Genomic DNA, 21267 nt, shown 5'->3' with positions numbered 1-21267 from the left:
ATGTGAGGGTTTGTTTTTTTTGCGGGATGAGTTGTACTTATGGTAAAACTAATGCCGTTGTTCAAATCATGTACTGGAAAATTCCAAGTGCAGTGAAATTGCAAAAAAAAGTGTAATTCCACAATAGTTTTTGGTTGTTTTTTTTTCCATGTTCACTAAATGCTAAAATTGACCTGCCATTATGATTCTCCAGGTCATTAAGAGTTTCCAGATACCAAACATGTATAGGCTCTTTTTTATGTGATGAAAAAAAATCCAAATAAAAAATGGAGCCATATTCCGAGTCCCGTAGCATTTCCATTATTCGGGATCTGGGGCTGGATGAAGTCTCATTTTTTGCTGGGAGAAACTCATAGCAATCTGGCAATGACAACCGCATGGGTCTCCTGTAGACCCAGGGCTGTCATGCCAACCCATCGGTGACCCAATATCATGTGACGGGGTCGCCGATGGGTGGGATCAGTGACGCACTTCCGGTAATTGCGAGATAAAAGCCTCTGTCAGAGATTGAAAGCGGCATTTAACTAGTTAACAGCCACGGGAGGATTGCGATTCCACCGGCAACTGTTAGGGGCACATGTTAGCTGTACAAATCAGTTGTCATGTGCCTGGAAAGATGCGGGCTCAGCGCCAGAGGCCGCCTAAAGGGAGGAAGCACACGTGTTGTATTATTACAGCACACGTCGGAAAGGGGTTAATTATAATCACAGAAGGTGATTCTTTACTGTAAGAGCAGTGAGACTATGGAACTCTCTGCCACATTATGTTGTAGTGATTTATTCACTACTAAAATTCACTACATTTTGTGATGGGATGTTGATCCAGAGAACTATTCTGATTTCTGTATGTGTAGTTGGGAAGGAATTTTTCCTCAATATGGATCTATTAATGTCTGCCCCATGGGGTTTTTGCTTTTCTCTGGATCAACATGTTAGGTTATAGTTTGATATTGATGGACTAAACTACTTTCAACATTAAAACTATGAAACTATAAAAGCTTTGATTATGGAAACACGGGGATGGCTTTTCCACTGAAGTCTAAATCAGGAAAGTGGAACTAGTAAACTCTTTCTTTAATTTCTTGACATTTTATCTGCTGCCCACATTGGATTAGGCTAAATTTCCGCTTGTATAAGTAAACAGACCACATTGATAAAATGTGGAAAATGTCCCAAGGGGTTAATCCTTCTTTCCTCTAGACAAGGGATGTCAAACTCAAACACACAGAGAGCCAAAATGAAAAACTTGGACAAAGTCGTGGGCCAACCAGTATACAGAATAATGGGCCCCACGTGGTCCCCCTCCCATACAGAATAATGGGCCCCACGTGGTCCCCATCCCATACAGAATAATGGGCCCCACGTGGTCCCCATCCCATACAGAATAATGGGCCCCACGTGGTCCCCATCCCATACAGAATAATGGGCCCCACGTGGTCCCCATCCCATACAGAATAATGGGCCCCACGTGGTCCCCCTCCCATACAGAATAATGGGCCCCACGTGGTCCCCCTCCCATACAGAATAATGGGCCCCACGTGGTCCCCCTCCCATACAGAATAAGGGGCCCCACGTGATCCCCCTCCCATACAGAATAGCGGGCCCCACGTCGTCCCCCTCCCATACAGAATAACGGGCCACACGTCGTCCACCTCCCATACAGAATAACGGGCCACACGTCGTCCCCTTCCCATACAGAATAACGGGCCACACGTGGTCCCCCTCCCATACAGAATAACGGGCCCCACGTAGTCCTCGCCGATACAGATAAATGGGCCCCACGTAGTCCTCGCCGATACAGATAAATGGGCCCCACGTAGTCCTCGCCGATACAGATAAATGGGCCCCACGTAGTCCTCGCCGATACAGATAAATGGGCCCCACGTAGTCCTCGCCGATACAGATAAATGGGCCCCACGTAGTCCTCGCCGATACAGATAAATGGGCCCCACGTAGTCCTCGCCGATACAGATAAATGGGCCCCACGTAGTCCTCGCCGATACAGATAAATGGGCCCCACGTAGTCCTCGCCGATACAGATAAATGGGCCCCACGTAGTCCTCGCCGATACAGATAAATGGGCCCCACGTAGTCCTCGCCGATACAGATAAATGGGCCCCACGTAGTCCTCGCCGATACAGATAAATGGGCCCCACGTAGTCCTCGCCGATACAGATAAATGGGCCCCACGTAGTCCTCGCCGATACAGATAAATGGGCCCCACGTAGTCCTCGCCGATACAGATAAATGGGCCCCACGTAGTCCTCGCCGATACAGATAAATGGGCCCCACGTAGTCCTCGCCGATACAGATAAATGGGCCCCACGTAGTCCTCGCCGATACAGATAAATGGGCCCCACGTAGTCCTCGCCGATACAGATAAATGGGCCCCACGTAGTCCTCGCCGATACAGATAAATGGGCCCCACGTAGTCCTCGCCGATACAGATAAATGGGCCCCACGTAGTCCTCGCCGATACAGATAAATGGGCCCCACGTAGTCCTCGCCGATACAGATAAATGGGCCCCACGTAGTCCTCGCCGATACAGATAAATGGGCCCCACGTAGTCCTCGCCGATACAGATAAATGGGCCCCACGTAGTCCTCGCCGATACAGATAAATGGGCCCCACGTAGTCCTCGCCGATACAGATAAATGGGCCCCACGTAGTCCTCGCCGATACAGATAAATGGGCCCCACGTAGTCCTCGCCGATACAGATAAATGGGCCCCACGTAGTCCTCGCCGATACAGATAAATGGGCCCCACGTAGTCCTCGCCGATACAGATAAATGGGCCCCACGTAGTCCTCGCCGATACAGATAAATGGGCCCCACGTAGTCCTCGCCGATACAGATAAATGGGCCCCACGTAGTCCTCGCCGATACAGATAAATGGGCCCCACGTAGTCCTCGCCGATACAGATAAATGGGCCCCACGTAGTCCTCGCCGATACAGATAAATGGGCCCCACGTAGTCCTCGCCGATACAGATAAATGGGCCCCACGTAGTCCTCGCCGATACAGATAAATGGGCCCCACGTAGTCCTCGCCGATACAGATAAATGGGCCCCACGTAGTCCTCGCCGATACAGATAAATGGGCCCCACGTAGTCCTCGCCGATACAGATAAATGGGCCCCACGTAGTCCTCGCCGATACAGATAAATGGGCCCCACGTAGTCCTCGCCGATACAGATAAATGGGCCCCACGTAGTCCTCGCCGATACAGATAAATGGGCCCCACGTAGTCCTCGCCGATACAGATAAATGGGCCCCACGTAGTCCTCGCCGATACAGATAAATGGGCCCCACGTAGTCCTCGCCGATACAGATAAATGGGCCCCACGTAGTCCTCGCCGATACAGATAAATGGGCCCCACGTAGTCCTCGCCGATACAGATAAATGGGCCCCACGTAGTCCTCGCCGATACAGATAAATGGGCCCCACGTAGTCCTCGCCGATACAGATAAATGGGCCCCACGTAGTCCTCGCCGATACAGATAAATGGGCCCCACGTAGTCCTCGCCGATACAGATAAATGGGCCCCACGTAGTCCTCCCCGATACAGATAAATGGGCCCCACGTAGTCCTCCCCGATACAGATAAATGGGCCCCACGTAGTCCTCCCCGATACAGATAAATGGGCCCCACGTAGTCCTCCCCGATACAGATAAATGGGCCCCACGTAGTCGTCCCCCCCCATACAGAATAATGGGCCCTGCACGCGGCACCCCCGCTGATCAGCAGTTATTGGTGCCGGCGGGGCTTTAACCGTGAACAATTCAAAATTTGTAGCGCAGGCTTAAAGGAGTTGTTCACTACTTTGACATCAATGAGTGATCGGCCGGGGTCCCGCACGCAGCACCCCCATCGATCAGCTGTTACTCAATTGAATGGGAGGCGGATGTGCAGTTTCAAGCGGAGGCCACTACAACTTGACAGGCAGGCACCGCCGGCACCGTCAACAGCGGATCGGCGAGGGCGCCGTGTGCGGGATCCCGGCCGATCACACATTGATTCCCCTATAGGGCATCAATGTCAAAGTAGTGGACAACCCCTTTAAGCCTGCGCTACAAATTTTGAATTGTTCACAGATAAAGCCCAGCACCATGTGTTAAACATGTACAGGGAGGAGCTAAAGGTAAAACTCCCCCCTCCTATATAGAATTTTATAAAAAAAAACAAAAACAACTGTCAGAGATGAGAGAACCCAAACTTAAAATTTCTGGGTTTGTACCGGACAGTTAGGCCAAGGCTCCACTATCAGTATTTAGTCAGTATTCGTTCAGTATTTTTTCTCAGGAGTGGGAGCTAAAACCAGGTGAGGAACAATCAGAGAAAATGTATAATAGAAACAAGTCACCAATTCTGCATTTATCACCCACTGACCAAATACTGAGAGTGGGGCTGTGGCCTTTGTGCTAAATACCAATGCAGAGAGAGAGAGACAGATTTTTTTTTCAAGCTCCAAAGTTCAGGCCTCCATTATTTTCAGGTTCAAATTCGGGTACAGTTCTGTTATACACATACAAAAAAATAGAGATAAAGAGAAAGTTACTCTTTCACTTGACCTTTTTTGAGGAAAAAAAATGACAATTCCTTCAATGCTTTTTTTTTTTTAAAAAAACACAGTATCATTGCTATATATCTTTTTATACTATTCATTATCTACTATCTTACATAAATTTAATATTTTGTTAAATGGTATTCTAGCCTAGACAAGTTATCATCTATCCACTGAATAGGTTAGAACTGTCAGACTGGTGTTGGTCTAACCCCTGGTCAAGAGTTATTGATTGGAGCGGCTGATTGCACATGTTCCCTTACACTGCATCCAAGTCTATGATACTGTAAACACCCAAACACTGCATTAACACCAGTGTTGTAAATTACAGTTAAAGGCAACTGGTCATGTCAAAAAAACCTGCTACTACGGGGTGTTTAATAGTATTCTAAAGCCATGCTGCCACTGTACTTCGGGCCTGACTACCGGGAGAAAATTCACTTTATTCCTCCCAGCAACCTCCAACTTTCAGTTATAGAGGTGCGGCTTCAGTTACTGCTCAGTTCATAGTGAGCAGCAGCTCTAACCATGCCCTGGCACTGACTGACAGCCAGCCTCAGTGCTGAGCCAGCTGTCAGTCAGGGCCGGGATGTGAACACAGCCGATGTTCTCTGTATAGTGCGCGATGACTGAAGCTGCGCCTTTATAACTGAAAGCCAGATGCTGCAGGGAGTAATATAGATCACTTCCTCCCTGTAGCCAAGCTTTTGGCGTGACAGCTTTAGAATGCTATTCACTTGCAAATTTACAGTGCTTATTGAAATAACACATTCCCTTTAAGTCACGGTTGAACATTGCGGCCATGTCCTACTGGACAGAGACACAGTTAATCAGTCAGACTAGTAGCTGAGTATTATGATCATCAAGGCTATCCCCCATGTCACAGACAGAGCCTGAAAATGTATAACCAATTAGCATTAACTACATAGGAAAGTGATTATTGGTTAATATAGGTGCCAGTCACACAGTTACATGTTATGTCTGTGACAGGAGCCAGGAGTAACCAATGAAAGCTTTCCTCTGCAGTAAGACTAATGAATGGCAGTGCCTAGATCATGGCAGTACAGAGGTCTAGGCAGTGGTTTACAATGAGCAGCATGAAGAGATGGCTATGTGATAAGTTGTCATTTGGGGACACTCCCTGCAAAAAATGAAGTTACTTATCGGTAACGGGATTTCTCAGAGCCCATGACGGCACCACAGAGAGAGGGGATCCGTCCTTCAAGGACAGGAAACCTACAGATAAAAAGGGCGGTACCTCTCCCGCATCAGTTGTTTACAGAGCACGAGAGGACCCCCAGGTTAATAACACAATATACAACATAATTATGATGCTTAATAGGAACACCGTGTGACTACGTGTAGAGCATAAAAGTGTGCACACCAAAGAGTGAAAGGGAGGGAATGTAAGGGTGCCGTCATGGGCTCTGAAAAATCCCATTACCGATAAGTAACTTAGTTTTTCTCATTCCCCCATGACGGCACCACGGAGAGAATTGCAGAGAAGTGCATTTTTAGGGAGGGCCCACTGCCACCAAGATCCTTCTACAGAAAGTAAGGTCAGAGGAATAGGCTAGGTCCAGCTGATAGTGGTTAAAGAATGTAGAGGGGGAAGACCATGTGGCGGCTCTAGATATCTGTTCTATCAATGAGCCAGCTCTTTCTGCCCAGGAAGCTGATACTGCTCTTGCCGAGTGAACCTTCAGATTCTTTGGGATAGTTTCCCCACATGTGGAGAATGACAGGATGATGGTGTCTCTTATCCACCTTGCCAACGTACTTTTAGAGGCTTTCTGCCCCTTCTGCGACCCCTGAAAGCATACAAAGAGAGCCCTACCCTTCCTATGCTCCTGTGTGGCTGCTAGATACTGAATCAGGCACCTCCTAAAGTCTAGTGTGTACAGGTCCCTTTCGCTTTTAGTCTTGGGATTTGGGCAGAAGGATAGAAGGGAAATCTCCAGGGTTCTCTGAAAGCGTGCCGCTACTTTTAGAAGGTAACCTGGGTCTATCTTGAGTATTAACCTATCATCCAGGATTTGTGTAAAGGGGGGCCCCGCTGACAAAGCCTGAATATCACTAACCCTCCGTACCGACGTAAGGGCTACCAAGAGTGATGTTTTCAACGAAAGGATCCTCAAGCGTGCCTCTGCCAAGGGTTCAAAAGGCGGTTTGGTTAGGGCCTTAAGAATGAAGTTTAAATCCCAGGGAGGAAGATTCCGAGAGGGGACGGGCCTAGCTCTAGCCGCCGCCTTGATGAATCTGGCTATCCACCTATTCTTGGCCAAATCACAACTGTATAAGGCCCCTAACGCGGCAACTTGGACCTTCAAAGTACTTGTGGCTAGGCCCAGTTCCAACCCTTTATGAAGAAATTCTAGAATAGCTGACAGCGGAACTTTACCATCCAATCTAGAGCCACAAAATGAGAGGAATTTCCTCCAGGTTCTCCCATAAAGCTTGGTAGTTAAGGCCTTCCTACTTAGTAGTAATGTGGAAATTAAGTTTGGAGAGAACCCTCTATCCCTCAGGAGGTTCCTCTCAAATTCCATGCTGTCAAATGTAAATTCTTTACCTGAGGATGAAGGACCGGCCCCTGAGACAGAAGGTTCGGGAGCTCCGGAAGCACCCAGGGGTCGGAGATGGACAACATCCTTAGCCAAGAAAACCATGGCCTTTTTGGCCAGAAAGGAGCTATCAGGATTACTCTTGCTTCGTCCTCCCTGATTTTCCTCAGAACTGCTGGAATTAGAACAATCGGAGGAAAAGCATAGGCCAGAGTGTGAGTCCAAGGGATCATGAAAGCGTCTACTGCTAGTGGGTTCCCCCTGCGGTCTAGAGATCAAAACTCAGCTACCTTTCTGCTACGGCTGTCGGCAAACAGATCAACAGCAGGACGCCCCCATGCCTCTACTATGTGATTGAAAACATCCTGATTTAGCTCCCACTCACCCTGCTTCAGCTGAGTCCAGCTTAGGAAATCTGCTCTGTGGTTTTCTATTCCCTTTATATGGAGCCCCGACAGGGACCCCAAATTGCTTTCGGCCAAAAGGAAAATACCTTCTGTCACCTGCATCAGAGGACGGGACCTGGTACCTTCCTGGTGATTGAGATATGCCACCACTACCCGGTTGTCAGAGAGCACCCTTACAAGGTGACCTCGCAGAGTGTCCAGAAATTCTGAGAGGGCAAACGTCACCGCCAAGAGCTCCTTCATGTTCGAGGATACGGAATTTAGTGACCCTGTCCAGCAACCCTTAGCTAGCTGTTCGTTTAAGTGGGCATCCCAACCCCTTGGGCTTGCATCTGTGGTCAGTATCTGAGTGACTGGAGTTACCCATGGGACACCCCGGCTTAGATTGTCTGACTCCGCCCACCATTTTAAGGAAAGTATGGTTTTTAATGATAAAGGTTAGTGGACTTTCTAAGAGCCCTCCTAGAGAGTTTCCAGCCTCTAATATTTCCCACTGCAATTCTCTTGAATGTATCTGGGCCCACTGGACGACTGGGAAACAGGCAGTCATGGAACCCAGGAGGGACATGGCTTTCCGCAGGGTCATGCTTGGGTGACCCTCTATCCGAGACACCAGGCTTATAAGTTTTTGGATTTTCCCTGCCATGAGGCGGCACTCTTGATTTATTCAGTTCAATATAATGCCTAGATATTCCTGCACCTGACCTGGTTCGGTTCTGGGCTTTTCCAGATTCAAAAGCCAACCTAAGCTCCTTAAGGAATCCATGACTTTCTCTAGTTGGGTCCTGCAATGCCGGAATGAGCTGCCTATTATCAAAAAATCGTCCAGATATGGGACTACCAGGATGTTTTGCTCTCTCAGGTGCGCCATCAGGAGGGCCGTGTATTGATAATGCTTAACCACCCCCCCCCTATTGGGACCGCCACCCTGAGGAACCCCTGGAAATCTTTGTGGATGGGGACATGATAGTAGGCATCCCTCAGGTCCAGCACTATCATGAAGCAATACTGAAACTGCATTTTCACTGATGATTTTATTGTCTCCATCTTGAAGGTCAAAACCTTCAACAGTTTGTTTAATTTTTTCAGATTGATGATAGTCCTGAAAGTCCCGTCCGGTTTTTGCCTCAGAAACAAATGAGAATAGGATCCGTCCCCCTGCTCCCTGGTAGGCACCTCCTGAAGGACTGCTTTTTCTATTAAGAGTCTGAACTTCTTGCTCTAATGCTAACTGTTCTTCGCATGAGGACCTTTTGGGAGTTATCATGAAGTTTGGATGAGGGATTGAAAGGAATTGGAATTTTAGGCCTGATTTTATTAGGTCCAGGATCCATGGGCTGTTTGGGTATCTCCCGGCCTGGGAAAATATATCAGACAATCCCCCCCCCCCACCAACCGGGGCAAACCCTCATTGGGAGGGCTTTTTATTTTCGTTGTGGAGTCTATTGAACAAGAAGCCTTTGGTTCTCCTCCTACCGTCTTCATATCTATCTTAGTCCCTGGGACTTCCTATAGGTAGTGTTAGAGAGGACAGGAAAGCGCTTTTTGTTATCTCCCGCCTTATCTAGGATGTCATCCCCTTACAGGGGATGGAGCATAACCTTGATTTCGCTTGAAGGTCCTCTGGCCAACACTTAAGCCAGAGGGCCCGCTGGGCCGCATTAGAGAAGCCAGCTGCCCTAGCCGCCAACTTGACAGAGTCAGCCAAAGCATCTGCTAGGAAGGCGGCAGCCCCCTTCATCAAAGGTATGGAGTCTAAAACTGCTTCCCTAGGTGCTTTCTCTTTGAGCTGAGTCTCTAAATGATCCAGCCAGACCATTAATGATCTGGTGGTACAGGTGGCAGCTACCGCAGGTTTAAGACCCCCTCCAGCAGCCTCCCATGAACCTTTAAGAAAGGCGTCTGTCTTTTTGTCCATGGGATCTTTTAGTACCCCAATGTCTTCGAACAGAAGGGAGAATTTTTTGGATGCCTTAGCGATTGTTACATCCAATTTTGGTGCCTTCTCCCAGAATGAAAAGAGCAAAAAATATATATATATAGATGCCAAAGCATAGAAGAAAGATCCCAATAGGACCTATTCTAGAATTCACACAGATTATATTGTCAGAAACAGCAAAATTGAGGACTTAATACATAACTTTTACTAAGTATGTTTAAAAATTGTTAATGGTAGACAAACATACACAGTGTGCAGAATTATTAGGCAAGTTGTATTTGAGGATTATTTTTATTATTGATCAACAACTATGTTCTCAATCAACCCAAAAGACTCAGAAATATCCAACCTTAAATATTTTTGGAAGTTGGTGTTGTTGTTTTTTAGATTTGACTATCTTAGGAGGATATCTGTTTGAGCAGGTAACTATTACTGTGCAGAATTATTAGGCAACTTAATAAAAAACAAATATAATCCCATCTCACTTGTTTATTTTCACCAGGTAAACCAATATCAGTGCACAAAATTTAGAAATAAATATTTCTGATGTGAAAAAACAAAAATATTAGTGATCAGTATAGCCACCTTTCTTTATGATGACACTCAACAGCCTTCCATCCATAGATTCTGTCAGTTGCTTGATCTGTTTTCGATCAACATTGCGTGCAGCAGCCACCACAGCCTCCCAGACACTGTTCCGAGAGGTGTACTGTTTTCCCTCCCTGTAGATCTCACATTTTATGATGGACCACAGGTTCTCTATGGGGTTCAGATCAGGTGAACAAGGGGACCATGTCATTATTTTTTCTTCTTTTAGACCTTTACTGACCACCCACGCTGTGGAGTGGTTGGTTGCATGTGATGGAGCATTGTCCTGCATGAAAATCATGTTTTTCTTGAACGATACAGACTTCTTCCTGTATCACTGCTTGAAGATGTTGTCTTCCAGAAACTGGCAGTAGGTCTGGGAGTTGAGCTTCACTCCATCCTCAACCCGAAAAGGTCCCACAAGTTCATCTTTGATGATACCAGCCCATACCAGTACCCCACCTCCACCTTGCTGGCGTTTGAGTCGGAGTGGAGCTCTCTGCCCTTTACTGATCCAGGCTCTGGCCCCTCCATCTGGCCCATCAAGAGTCACTCTCATTTCATTAGTCCATAAAACCTTTGAAAAATCAGTCTTATGATATTTCTTGGCCCATTCTTGGCGTTTTATCTTATGTTTCTTGTTCAAAGGTGGTCGTTTATCAGCCTTCCTTACCTTGGCCATGTCCCTGAGTATCGCACACCTTGTGCTTTTTGATACTCCAGTAACGTTTCAGCTCTGAAATATGGCAAAACTGGTGGCGAATGGCATCTTGGCAGCTTCACGCTTGAGTTTCCTCAATTCATGGGCAGTTATTTTGCGCCTTTTTTGGCCAACACGCTTCTTGCGACCCTGTTGGCTATTTGCCATGAAACGCTTGATTGTTCGGTGATCACGCTTCAAAAGTTTGGAAATTTCAAGACTGCTGCATCCCTCTGCAAGACATCTCACAATTTTGGACTTTTCAGAGCCCGTCAAATCTCTCTTCTGACCCATTTTGCCAAAGGAAAGGAAGTTGCCTAATAATTAAGCACACCTTATATAGGGTGTTGATGTCATTAGTCATCCTCATTACATCCTTACATCCTCATCCTCACCCCTCCTCATTACAGAGATGCACATCACCAGATTTACTTAATTGGTAGTTGGCTCTCAAGCCTATGCAGCTTGGAGTAGGACAACATGTATAAAAAGTATCACGCGATCAAAATACTCATTTGCCTAATAATTCTGCACACAGTGTATTAAAAATGTAAGTGAAAAATGGAATGAAGACCCTTGTCCCTGCAAGAGAACAATTACTGACAGTGGTCAGCATAATCCATAGGGTCTCAATACACATACATCTATGAAGTGAAAAGACTCATATAAATATACCATTTGAGTGTCCAAACGACTAAATAAGAAAGATCTCACCCATATATGGTTTGGTCCTCTGTGACCTCTGTATGCTCTCAAAATTCCCTGTAAGTGGCGGAGTTCACAGCTGACAGGTCTGTTTGATTTTCCCATCCATAATCTGGAGGGTGGGTCTTTTCCCTTATTCCCGATGTAGAGATGCATGTGCCATTCCCCTGACTCAGAATCCTAAAGAAACGCGTCGCGAGGCACTAAAAGGGTCAGTTCAGGGCTGTACTAGTACAATAGGGTCAGCTGTGGACTGTCCTTGTAAGGGCGGGAGCTCTTGGGGTCTTAGGGCAATTTCTAAGTTATAGGGACAGGCAGGGATAGTAAATGACGAGAACTCCGCCACTTACAGGGAATTTTGAGAAGATACAGAGGACCAAACCATATATGGGTGAGATCTTTCTTATTTAGTCCTTTGGACACTCAAATGGTATATTTATGAGTCTGTTCACTTCATAGACTTATGTGTATTGAGACCCTATGGATTATTCTGACCACTGTCAGTAATTGTTCTCTTGCAGGGACAAGGGTCTTCATTCTTTTTTTCACTTACGTTTTTAATATGTTTGTCTACCATTAACAATTTTTAAACATACTTAGTTACGTTTAAAGTTAATAATAAGTTACGTTTTAAGTCCTCAATTTTGCTGTTTCTGCCTTCTCCCAGAACGAGCAAGCCGGGTCATCAATGGGTTATTTCCTTTTCGGGGATAAAAGGCCATTCCTCTCTGGTCTTTTCCATTCTTTTTTAATTAAAGAATGAACCTTCTCATTAAGAGGAAAAGACCTTTTCTGCTCTAGACCCCCGAACATAATATCCTGGACAGACCTTTTGGGCCGAGGATCTACCAGGCCCATGGTGGACCTAACGGTTTTGATAAGGCCATCCGTTTCTTCCATGGGAAAACAACTACATCCCCTTTTCTCCCAGGATGAGGATGAAGATGAGGATGAGCCTTACGAATCCGAGTCCGTATCGACCAAGTCTGGGCTACTAGAATCTGACTCCGGGGGGAAGGTTTCCTCGGTTTCATCTCATGAAGGGATCTAACGGTGTCCTCCACCTGGGTTTTAATTATGGATCTCAGATCTGCGGCAAATTTAGGGGTTTCCTTGCAGATCCTTTTCTCTATACAGGAGCCACAGAGTTTTTTCGCCCAAGTAGGGGGTAAATTCTCTGCGCAAAGAGCACAGATTCTGTGCTTGGTTTTACCTGTACTTTTTCTTCCCTAAGAGAGAAGAGAAAGAGAGGGGACCCCAATTATTAGCCGAACTTTCATGAAGACCACTTACCCAGTTGAACGAAGAAGGGGTACCGGGTTGTCAGGTGGAACCATATCCGTAGGGGGGGGGGGGGGGTGAGTTCCCTCTCGAGGTGGATGCTGCGCTGGAGCCTTTACTACGCTGGGATGTTTTGCCCGAACGTCTGCTCCCATCCTGACGTGAAGCGCCTTCCTTCTGTCTTGCTTGCCGCTGCTGCAGCGGTAGCGGAGACTCAGGAGACAGAAGCCACAACTCTCCCAGCTCCTTTCTCGCTCATGATGCCAGCTGATATGGGCAGCATCTCCTGCTGCTAATCGCCCCTTTATAATGCATTAATTTCCTCTTTTTCCCGCCTCTTTCTGTCGTCCCCCCCTCCCTCCCATATCTGTGCACTCAGGGGCTCCCAGTAATGCACTGCGGCGTGACGCCATAAAGCGGCGCCTCGGCTTGAGCAAACTGGAAGTCGAGCCCATGCCACGAGGAGACGCTTCCTGCGCCGGGAGAATGGAGAGAGGGGGCTGATTCCGCTGGCTCCTCTTCAGGCTGAATCGCCCCTCTCACCCTAGAGACCCACTGACCCCAGCGGTGGTGCTTCAGGACGCTGCACCAGCCGAGGCAGAGAACCCCTGCTGCCTGAGTCGGACTAGTCGGGCCTGGGACATCCGGATCTTCTTTATTCAGGTACTGACTTTAGGTATCACGGAGACTGTAGGTCCCCCGTCAAGGACAGAAACCAACTGATGCGGGAGAGAGGTACCGCCCTTTTCATCTGTAGGTTTCCTGCCCTTGAAGGGCGGATCCCCTCTCTCCATGGTGCCGTCCTGGGGGAAGGAAAAAATGAGGTTTTCTGGCTTTAATGTCTTATTTTTTGCAGCGTAGTGGTACCATCAAAAGAGCTGCAGCTAATCAGTGAATTCAGCAGCTCATGTGGTCAACATGGGCAGAACCGCCTTGCTCACTGATTGGCTGCAGCCAATCAACATGACATAAGCACTGCAGACAATAAAAAAAGAAAGCAGCAGCAGTGACTCAGCGCTGGATCCTAAGGGTATGTGCCCACGATGCGTCCCAGCCTGCGGCCCTGACACTGCGGGGGAGCAGCAGGCAGATATGCAACTGAGAGGAGCCTTTATTTATTTATTTTTTTACCTGTGGACTTTCCTCATCGAGGTTAGGTTTATAGGGAAAGCTTGCATGTGGACATGCCGGAGAAATTGACATGCTGCGGTCTGGAAAGACGTGCTGCATGTCAGTTTCCACGGGTGAGCCGCAGACGCATAGTGGACATGGGATTTCTAGAAATCTCATCCACTATGCTTTAACATCTGGACGCTGCAGGTTTTACAATTCATAGGTCCACAGCGTCAAACCCGCAGCAGCTCAGGATCGTGGGCACATAGCCTAAAAGAGTGAGTAAAGAGCAGTTAGTTTAAAGACACCTAATGGTCTGCCTTTATGATTACTACAACCATCGTCACCCTGCCATTTCTTACATACAAATCAGCCAATACAATCACATTCGACATTTCTTAAAAGGGAATCTGTCAGCAGATATTTGTTATGCTATCTGAGAGCAGTCTAATGTAAGAGCAGAGTCCCTGATTACAGGGATGTGTCACTTACTGGGCTGTGTTTTGCCGTTTCAGCCGACTACACCCCACCATTGATCAGCAGCTCTATCTCACTATACAGTGTACAGAGAACACTGCCAATCAGTTATGTGGGTGGGTTATTCACAGCTCAAATCTGGAACTTTCAGAACTGCTGCACCCAGTAAACTAAGTGATACATTGCCTACATCATAGTTTCTGCCCCTACATCATGCTGCTGTCATATTACAAAACAAAAACCTGATGACAAATTCCTTATGAAAAAAGGCTTTACCCTCCAACAACTGGTGTATGTGGCCACTTTTCACAAAAAGTACTTTGTAAGAGAAATTCTGTAACTTTCTAAGTAGAGTTCCCCTTTAAAGAGAACCTGACATCTTATACATGCTGCCTGATCCGTGGGTAACATGTATGAAACACTGGCTGTATGATCTCAGCAAGGTATGTTGGACTCTAAGCCACTTTGGCGTTTCAGGGAAAGAAATACTTTAAAAAAGTCCGTTCCCTGGCGGCTGCTCCCTGCTGCTCTCCTTGACTGATGGGTCTCGCTTCGTGTGCGTGTATAGAAAGAGATCTGTCAGTCAGTTCCAGCAGGCAGGGAGAAGCATTCCCAACTAGCCACCCATGAGGCATTTAAAGTATTTTTCTCTGCAGAGTGTTTCAGAGCCCAACATACATGGCTGAAGACGTGCAGCCAGTAGCTGACACAGGCTGCCCACGGTTCGGTCAGCATGTATCAGCTGTTAGGTTCCCTTTAACCATTTTAAGTATAGGGGGAAAAAAATGATCCTTACACCAATGTAGGTATCTCCAGAGAACAGCAACGGTGGAACTGCTGAGGGATTTCCAGCCTTCTCCCTCATTTCTCCCAGAATGCACTTGTCTAAGGAAATATCCACTGGCTCATACTGGACTCCATGTATATCCAGAATCCGCATCATGTCATTCTGCTGAGATTTTGTCTGGGAAATGAATAAGAAAAACTCAAATTTTGCAGAAAGGAAATACATAGGAGGATAAAAACAAAGCACACAAGAGCGAGAAGGTGAAGAGGAAGAGGCTGAAGTCTTAGCATAGAGAAGAGCATGAAGTGAGAATAGCAGATGCCGGGCTAGAGGATCAGTGTACAGGTCAGTCTATGCCGGAAATGATTCATTCTGTGTATATCACACGCACTCAGCTTTCCATAGGTGACTGTGGCAGAATCGGACAGCCGCTGGCTGACAGGTGATGTGCACGTTTGCTAGCTTCACCCCCAAATTTGTGACAGTGAATTTCCAATTCCATGGTTACGTTTTCCTGCCTATAACACAGCTGAGGCAGAGACACTTTCGGACAGCCTAAATGTGGGAGATACAGGAACATCAGTGGGAATAAGCGCTGCAGAATTTTATTCTGAGATCCGCTCCCCTCACACGTTGGGTTTTTCCTGCCATTTTCAACTGCATGAAAACTTCATAATAACGCAGACTGGTTGTATATATTACATGTACTAGATACGTACAACGTGAATACTGCTACAGAATAAACCACTTTTCACAGAGACGTCCTCCCTGCTGAAAATACAGAAAAGATGCTCAGGCAACACTCCGTCCCATTTATTATTCAATAGGAGTGTGCATCCAGAAAAAAACGGGCCATTTCTATCTGCATTCTCAGCTGTTTTTATACATCAGCCATGAAGAATAAAATTTACAAGACTAAAACCAGTTTCCTTTGTGAAGAATGGTGTGATCACAGCCTAGGCAGCATACAATTTCTGAGGACGCTTTGCCCATAGGTTTTCATTTTTGTAGGACTTGTCCTTGTCTTGTGTTTCAGGACTGGGAAGGCGCAGGGCTGGAGAGATCCATTTATTGGCCTTGTAGATAGAATAGAACTGGAAGCTACTTCGGCACTCAGGTGTGAGGATAAAAGAACAGCAAGAGCTCTTTATGTTTGTGGACTGGAATCCCAGTCAAGTTGTGTATGGCCAGGCCCACAGGAGCGCATTTCACAACTTGTACTGGATACAGCCTCAGACACTCATGAAGCAGTACGTACGTGTCAGGACACCCACTCTAGACCAGGCACTGCAGTCTGTATAAGCAGCATGAAATACGCCTGTGTGAACATGGCCCAATTGCCTAGTGAGAAACGTAACCTGCTTTCATGGCATTTCTTCATTTAGATCTGCTGCATTTTGAAAAAAATACAACTGACCCCAAGAAGACACCAGAAAAACACTCCCTCCGTGGGTTGTGAATTCATCACAGACTTTCACATACCATCCGAGGTTTGGGGCATGTTTCGTACAAACACAAGCTAGCCACAGCCATTTTTTGTGGGCATCTGAAATCTGTGGGAACAGCTGGACTTTTCCCTCTCCAATCAGCAAGATGAGGGTCTGAGAAGAAAAGCAGCTGACAGACCCCTCATGTGACGCTTTTCTCATTCCCTCCATGGAAATTACACACATTCTGCCCCATAGACGTGTGAACGGAGTGGATGAGCAGTACATGGCACAAGTCCAGTACGGCATAAAGTACTAAGGCTGTGTGCCCACGTAGCATTTTTCAAGCGTATATGCTGCGGAATTTCCGCAGCGTAAACGCTTGAAAAACGCATCTATATCCGCACCCCATGGTCCCCAATGGGATTCCGCAAGTTCTATGCACATGTTGCGGATTTTTCCGCAGCGTTTATGCTGCGTTCAAAAATCCGCAGCATGTCATTTAATTTTGCGTTTCCGCAAGCGGAATTGCCTTTGTCCAATGCATAAAAAACGCAAGGCAATTCCGCATGTGGAAAACGCGTGATAAACGCGCGAGAAATGCGCGATAAACGCGTGCGGAATTCCGCATGCGTTTTTCCGGGAGAGGACTTGCAGAAATGAAGCAGAAATTTTCTGCTTCATAAATGCAACATGGGCACATAGCCTTAATCTCCTAAAGAGGACTATCCGGCTAACGGAGGCATTGTCCGCCGCAGTTAAGCAGCTACCATTGCATTTGTGCGATCCCACATACTTTCAGGGGGTTCCCTTTTTGTCCTCTAGACCCCTCCTCCCCAAGTCCTGAGAAGTGTCCCAACATTTGAGTACATGAGGGACGTTAGATATGGAGCTGGTGCACACAGCTATCCTATATGTAGGCGCTAGAAACATATAGAGCAGGATGAACGTGTGCAGAGGTGGGGGGACAGGAGGGTGATTGGCAGCAGCAGGACAATTACTAATTGGCGGTGATTAGTAACCCATCTGGGCTCAGCCCTCAGCATAGCGTCACTGTAATGGCAGCAGCAGTAAGGCTGTGTGCCCACGATGCGTTTTTTAAGCGTTTCCGCAACAGCAATTCCGCTGCAGAAACGCTTAAAAAAACGCATGGTAGAAGGCCTGCCATGTTCCCCAATGATAATCCGCATGTGCTGTGCACATGCTGCGGATTATCATTGCGGGAAAAAACACAGCACTACCAATTATTTTGCAGAAGCGCTGCGTTTTCGCCGCCATTGACTTACATTGGAAAGCTTGTAAGCCGCATCACTACATGTGTACATGCGGATTCCATGCGTTCTAATGTGCGGATGGTATCCGAGTCTGGAGCACAGGAGACTCTCCTCCGGACCCGGGTACCATAGAAATTGTAAATAATATAATAAAATAAAAAATATACATTATACTTACCTTCTGATGGCCCCCGGTGTCCTTCTCTCGGCTTGCCGGCATCTCGCGGTGGACTCAAGGACTTGCGGTGATGTCATTTAGTCATGTGACGGGTCACACGACCCTGACGTAGGCAGGTCCTTTAGTCCACCGCGAGCTGCTGGCAAGCCGAGACAAGGACACCGGGGGCCATCAGAAGGTAAGCATAGATTTATTGTTTACCATTCTTTCGGTCACATGGATTTAGGCTAAGTAGCCACGTAGCATTTTTCAAGCGTATATACTGCGGAATTTCCGCAGCATAAAATCTTGTTAAACGCTAGGTAATCCGCCCCCCATGGTCCCCAAGGGGATTCCGCAAGTTCTATGCCCATGCTGCGCTCAAAAATCCGCAGCATGTCCATTAATTTTGCGGAAGCGCGGCGTAATTGCCGCCATTGACTTGCATTGAGACGCATATAATCCGTGTCAGTACATTTGTACTCACGGATTATATACGTTTCTATGTGCGGATGGCACCCAGTTCTGGAGAAGAGGAGACTCTCCTCCGGACCCGGGTACCATTGTACCTGTAAAAAAAAGAATAAAATAAAAAAAAAAGATTATATTCACCTTCCGACGGCCCCCGGTCTCCTTCCCTCTGCTTGCGGGCTGGACTGTAGGACCTTCGGTGACATCACAGTCATGTGACCGCAGGCCCTTCAGTGCAGTGTCCCGCGATCAGCTGACAGCCAGGACGGAGCGCAGCTACACACGCTGGGCCATCGGAGGGCAAGTATAGGTTTATTTTTTACCATTCTTTTGGTGACACTATATAAATCCATGCTGTTTGCATGGATTTATATAGTGTGACCAAGTTGTCAAGCACTTTCCAAGTGATGCTAAGGCTGTGCCCACGTTGCGGAAATGAAGCGGATAATTTGTGCTTCATTTCCGCATGTCCTTTCCCGGAAAAACGCATGCGGAATTTTCCAAGCGTTTATCGCGCGTTTTCAACATGCGGAATTGCCTTGCGTTTTTTATTACATTTAAAAGGCAATTCCGCTTGCGGAAACGCAAAATTAATAGACATGCTGCAGATTTTTGTGCGCATCAAAAACGCTGCGGAAAAATCCGCTGCATGGGCAAGGAATATGCGGATTCACATTGGGGACCATGGGGTGCGGGTTAGCATGCGTTTTACAAGCGTTTCCGCTGCGGAAATTAAGCATCAAAAACGCTTGTAAAACGCTACGTGGGCACATACCCTAAAATCGCCTGGAAAGATCTTGTCAATCCGCATGCAGAAACGCATGTGTATGAGGCTGGGTGCCCACGTAGCGTTTTTCAAGCGTTTATGCTGTGGAATTTCCGCAGCAGAAACACTTGTAAAACGCTAGGTAATCCGCACCCCATGGTCCCCCCAAGTGGATTCCGCATGTTCTATGCACATGCTGCGGATTATTCCGCAGCGTTTATGCTACGTACAAAAATCCGCAGCATGTCATTTAATTTTGCGGAAGCGCAGCGGAACTCCCGCCATAGACTTGCATTGAGATGCATAGAAACCGCGACTGTACATTTTTACAAGCGGCTTCTATGCGTCTCTATGTGCGGATGGTACCCAGTTCTGGAGGACAGGAGACTCTCATCCAGACCTGGGTACCATTCTACCTGTAAAAAAAAGAATAAAATAACAAATAAAGTTTATACTCACCTGTCCGGCTTCTTCTCTCTGAATGCCAGCAGCGCTGAAGGACCTTCGGTGACGTCACAGTCATGTGACCGCAGGCCCTTCACCGCTCTGTCTCGCGATATGCCGGCAGCCGAGAACCAGACAGGAACGAGCGCTGCAGCCACGCCGGGGCCTCGGGGGTGAGTATAGCTTTATTTGAAGCATTGTTTTACGGTCACACTGTATATATCCATGCCGGTTGCATGGATTTATATAGTGTGACCTAGTTGTCAAGCACTTTCCAAGTGATGCTATCGCCTGGAAAGCGCTTGTCAATCTGCATGCAGAAACGCATGTGGACAAAGGCAATTCTGCTTGCGGAAACGCAAAATTAAATGACATGCTGCGGATTTTTGAACGCAGCATGTGCATAGAACTTGCGGAATCCCATTGGGGATCATGGGGTGCGGATTACCAAGCGTTTTACAAGCGTTTCCGCTGCGGAAATTCCGCATCAAAAACGCTTGAAAAACGCTACGTGGGCACCCAGCCTCATGCAGCAGAAATTTTCTGCTTCATAAATGCAACGTGGGCACATAGCCTAACGCTTCAAATCCACTTGTCCCTGGCAGGAAAAACGCATGCACAATCTGCATGCGTTTTTTCTGCCAGGGAGATGCAGAAACGCTCAGGAAAAAATCCGGAGCATTTGTGCATCGTGGGCACATAGCCTTATGAGGAGACAGGTCTGGACCCGCTGACATGGTCGCCCCACACAATGCACGCCACCATCGCCATCCTCCTCACCTCTCGGGAGCTGGTCACCGTTGTCATGTACAGCTTTAGCGACATCCTGATCGTTCAGATCCCGTTCTGCAGCGTGGACTTCCGACCTCTCCCACCACGTGTCCACACATAAACCAATCACGGAGCAGCGATGACATGTGACGACCAGCTATGAACTACAGTTCCCAGAGTGCAATGCGATGTTTGGCGGAGTAGTGCCGCGATCCCCGGAGAACAGCGATTTAGAAGGGGAGCCGCGGTGTAGGCACTCCGGAGGTTTCTAGCTGTCCAACAATGTCCATTTTTAACCCATAGTTACAACAGCAGGGGATAGACAACATCATTTATTTTGGCACTCGCTCCTTCTTCCTCTAGGTCGCCATTGTGGGCGGGGTTTAGGAGGCTTCAGCTCTTTTCACATCATCTACCATTTCTGACTTTTCCGAACGTCATTGCTTACAGATGGGCTTCAGTCTTCTGCCGTGGTTTATGTACAGCCAGGAGTTTTTGCTCTATTTTTACATTTTGCGACTTTTTATGCTAAGAAGTTTTAAAGAGCTTAAAGACATAAAATAAAGACATTACCACATTCATGATTTCAAATAAGTGAAAAAGCATCAACAAACACCACAACACAAAAAAGAAAAGTGACCAAGAAAAATTCAAGGGCTGAATTGGCGTCTAAGTCACGAAATAATGAGCCTGCTATTTTTCTATCGGTCTAAAGTAACATGTGTTGGCACAACAAAGACATTTTTTGTCTCGTGGGCATTGCTGACTCTTTTTGTACCATTTCTCCAGATTGGCACACAAAATTTGTCGCAGCATGAAATAATCTACTTTT

The 21267-nt window shown here is 47.1% G+C and overlaps 1 protein-coding gene across 1 annotated transcript in view; it reads right to left on the bottom strand.

The window, feature by feature from the left end:
- The window catches only part of SH3BGRL3 (SH3 domain binding glutamate rich protein like 3), a 55159-nt gene extending 34564 nt beyond the window's left edge, over positions 1–20595 (bottom strand). Inside the window, exons 1-2 of the mRNA XM_073666562.1 lie at positions 20445–20595; positions 15135–15302 (exon numbers count right to left, since the gene is read on the bottom strand). Coding sequence (XP_073522663.1) covers positions 15135–15302; positions 20445–20489 — 213 coding nt within the window. The 5' untranslated portion in view covers positions 20490–20595. The remainder of the gene's footprint in view (positions 1–15134; positions 15303–20444) is intronic.
- Between the last annotated feature and the right edge of the window lie 672 nt (positions 20596–21267).

The sequence above is a fragment of the Phyllobates terribilis genome, unplaced genomic scaffold (genome assembly GCF_046119375.1).
Source record: "Phyllobates terribilis strain yellow unplaced genomic scaffold, ASM4611937v1 Scaffold_332__1_contigs__length_2088354, whole genome shotgun sequence".
NCBI classification, from domain to species: domain Eukaryota; kingdom Metazoa; phylum Chordata; class Amphibia; order Anura; family Dendrobatidae; genus Phyllobates; species Phyllobates terribilis.
This window is presented reverse-complemented; position numbering and strand designations above follow the sequence as displayed.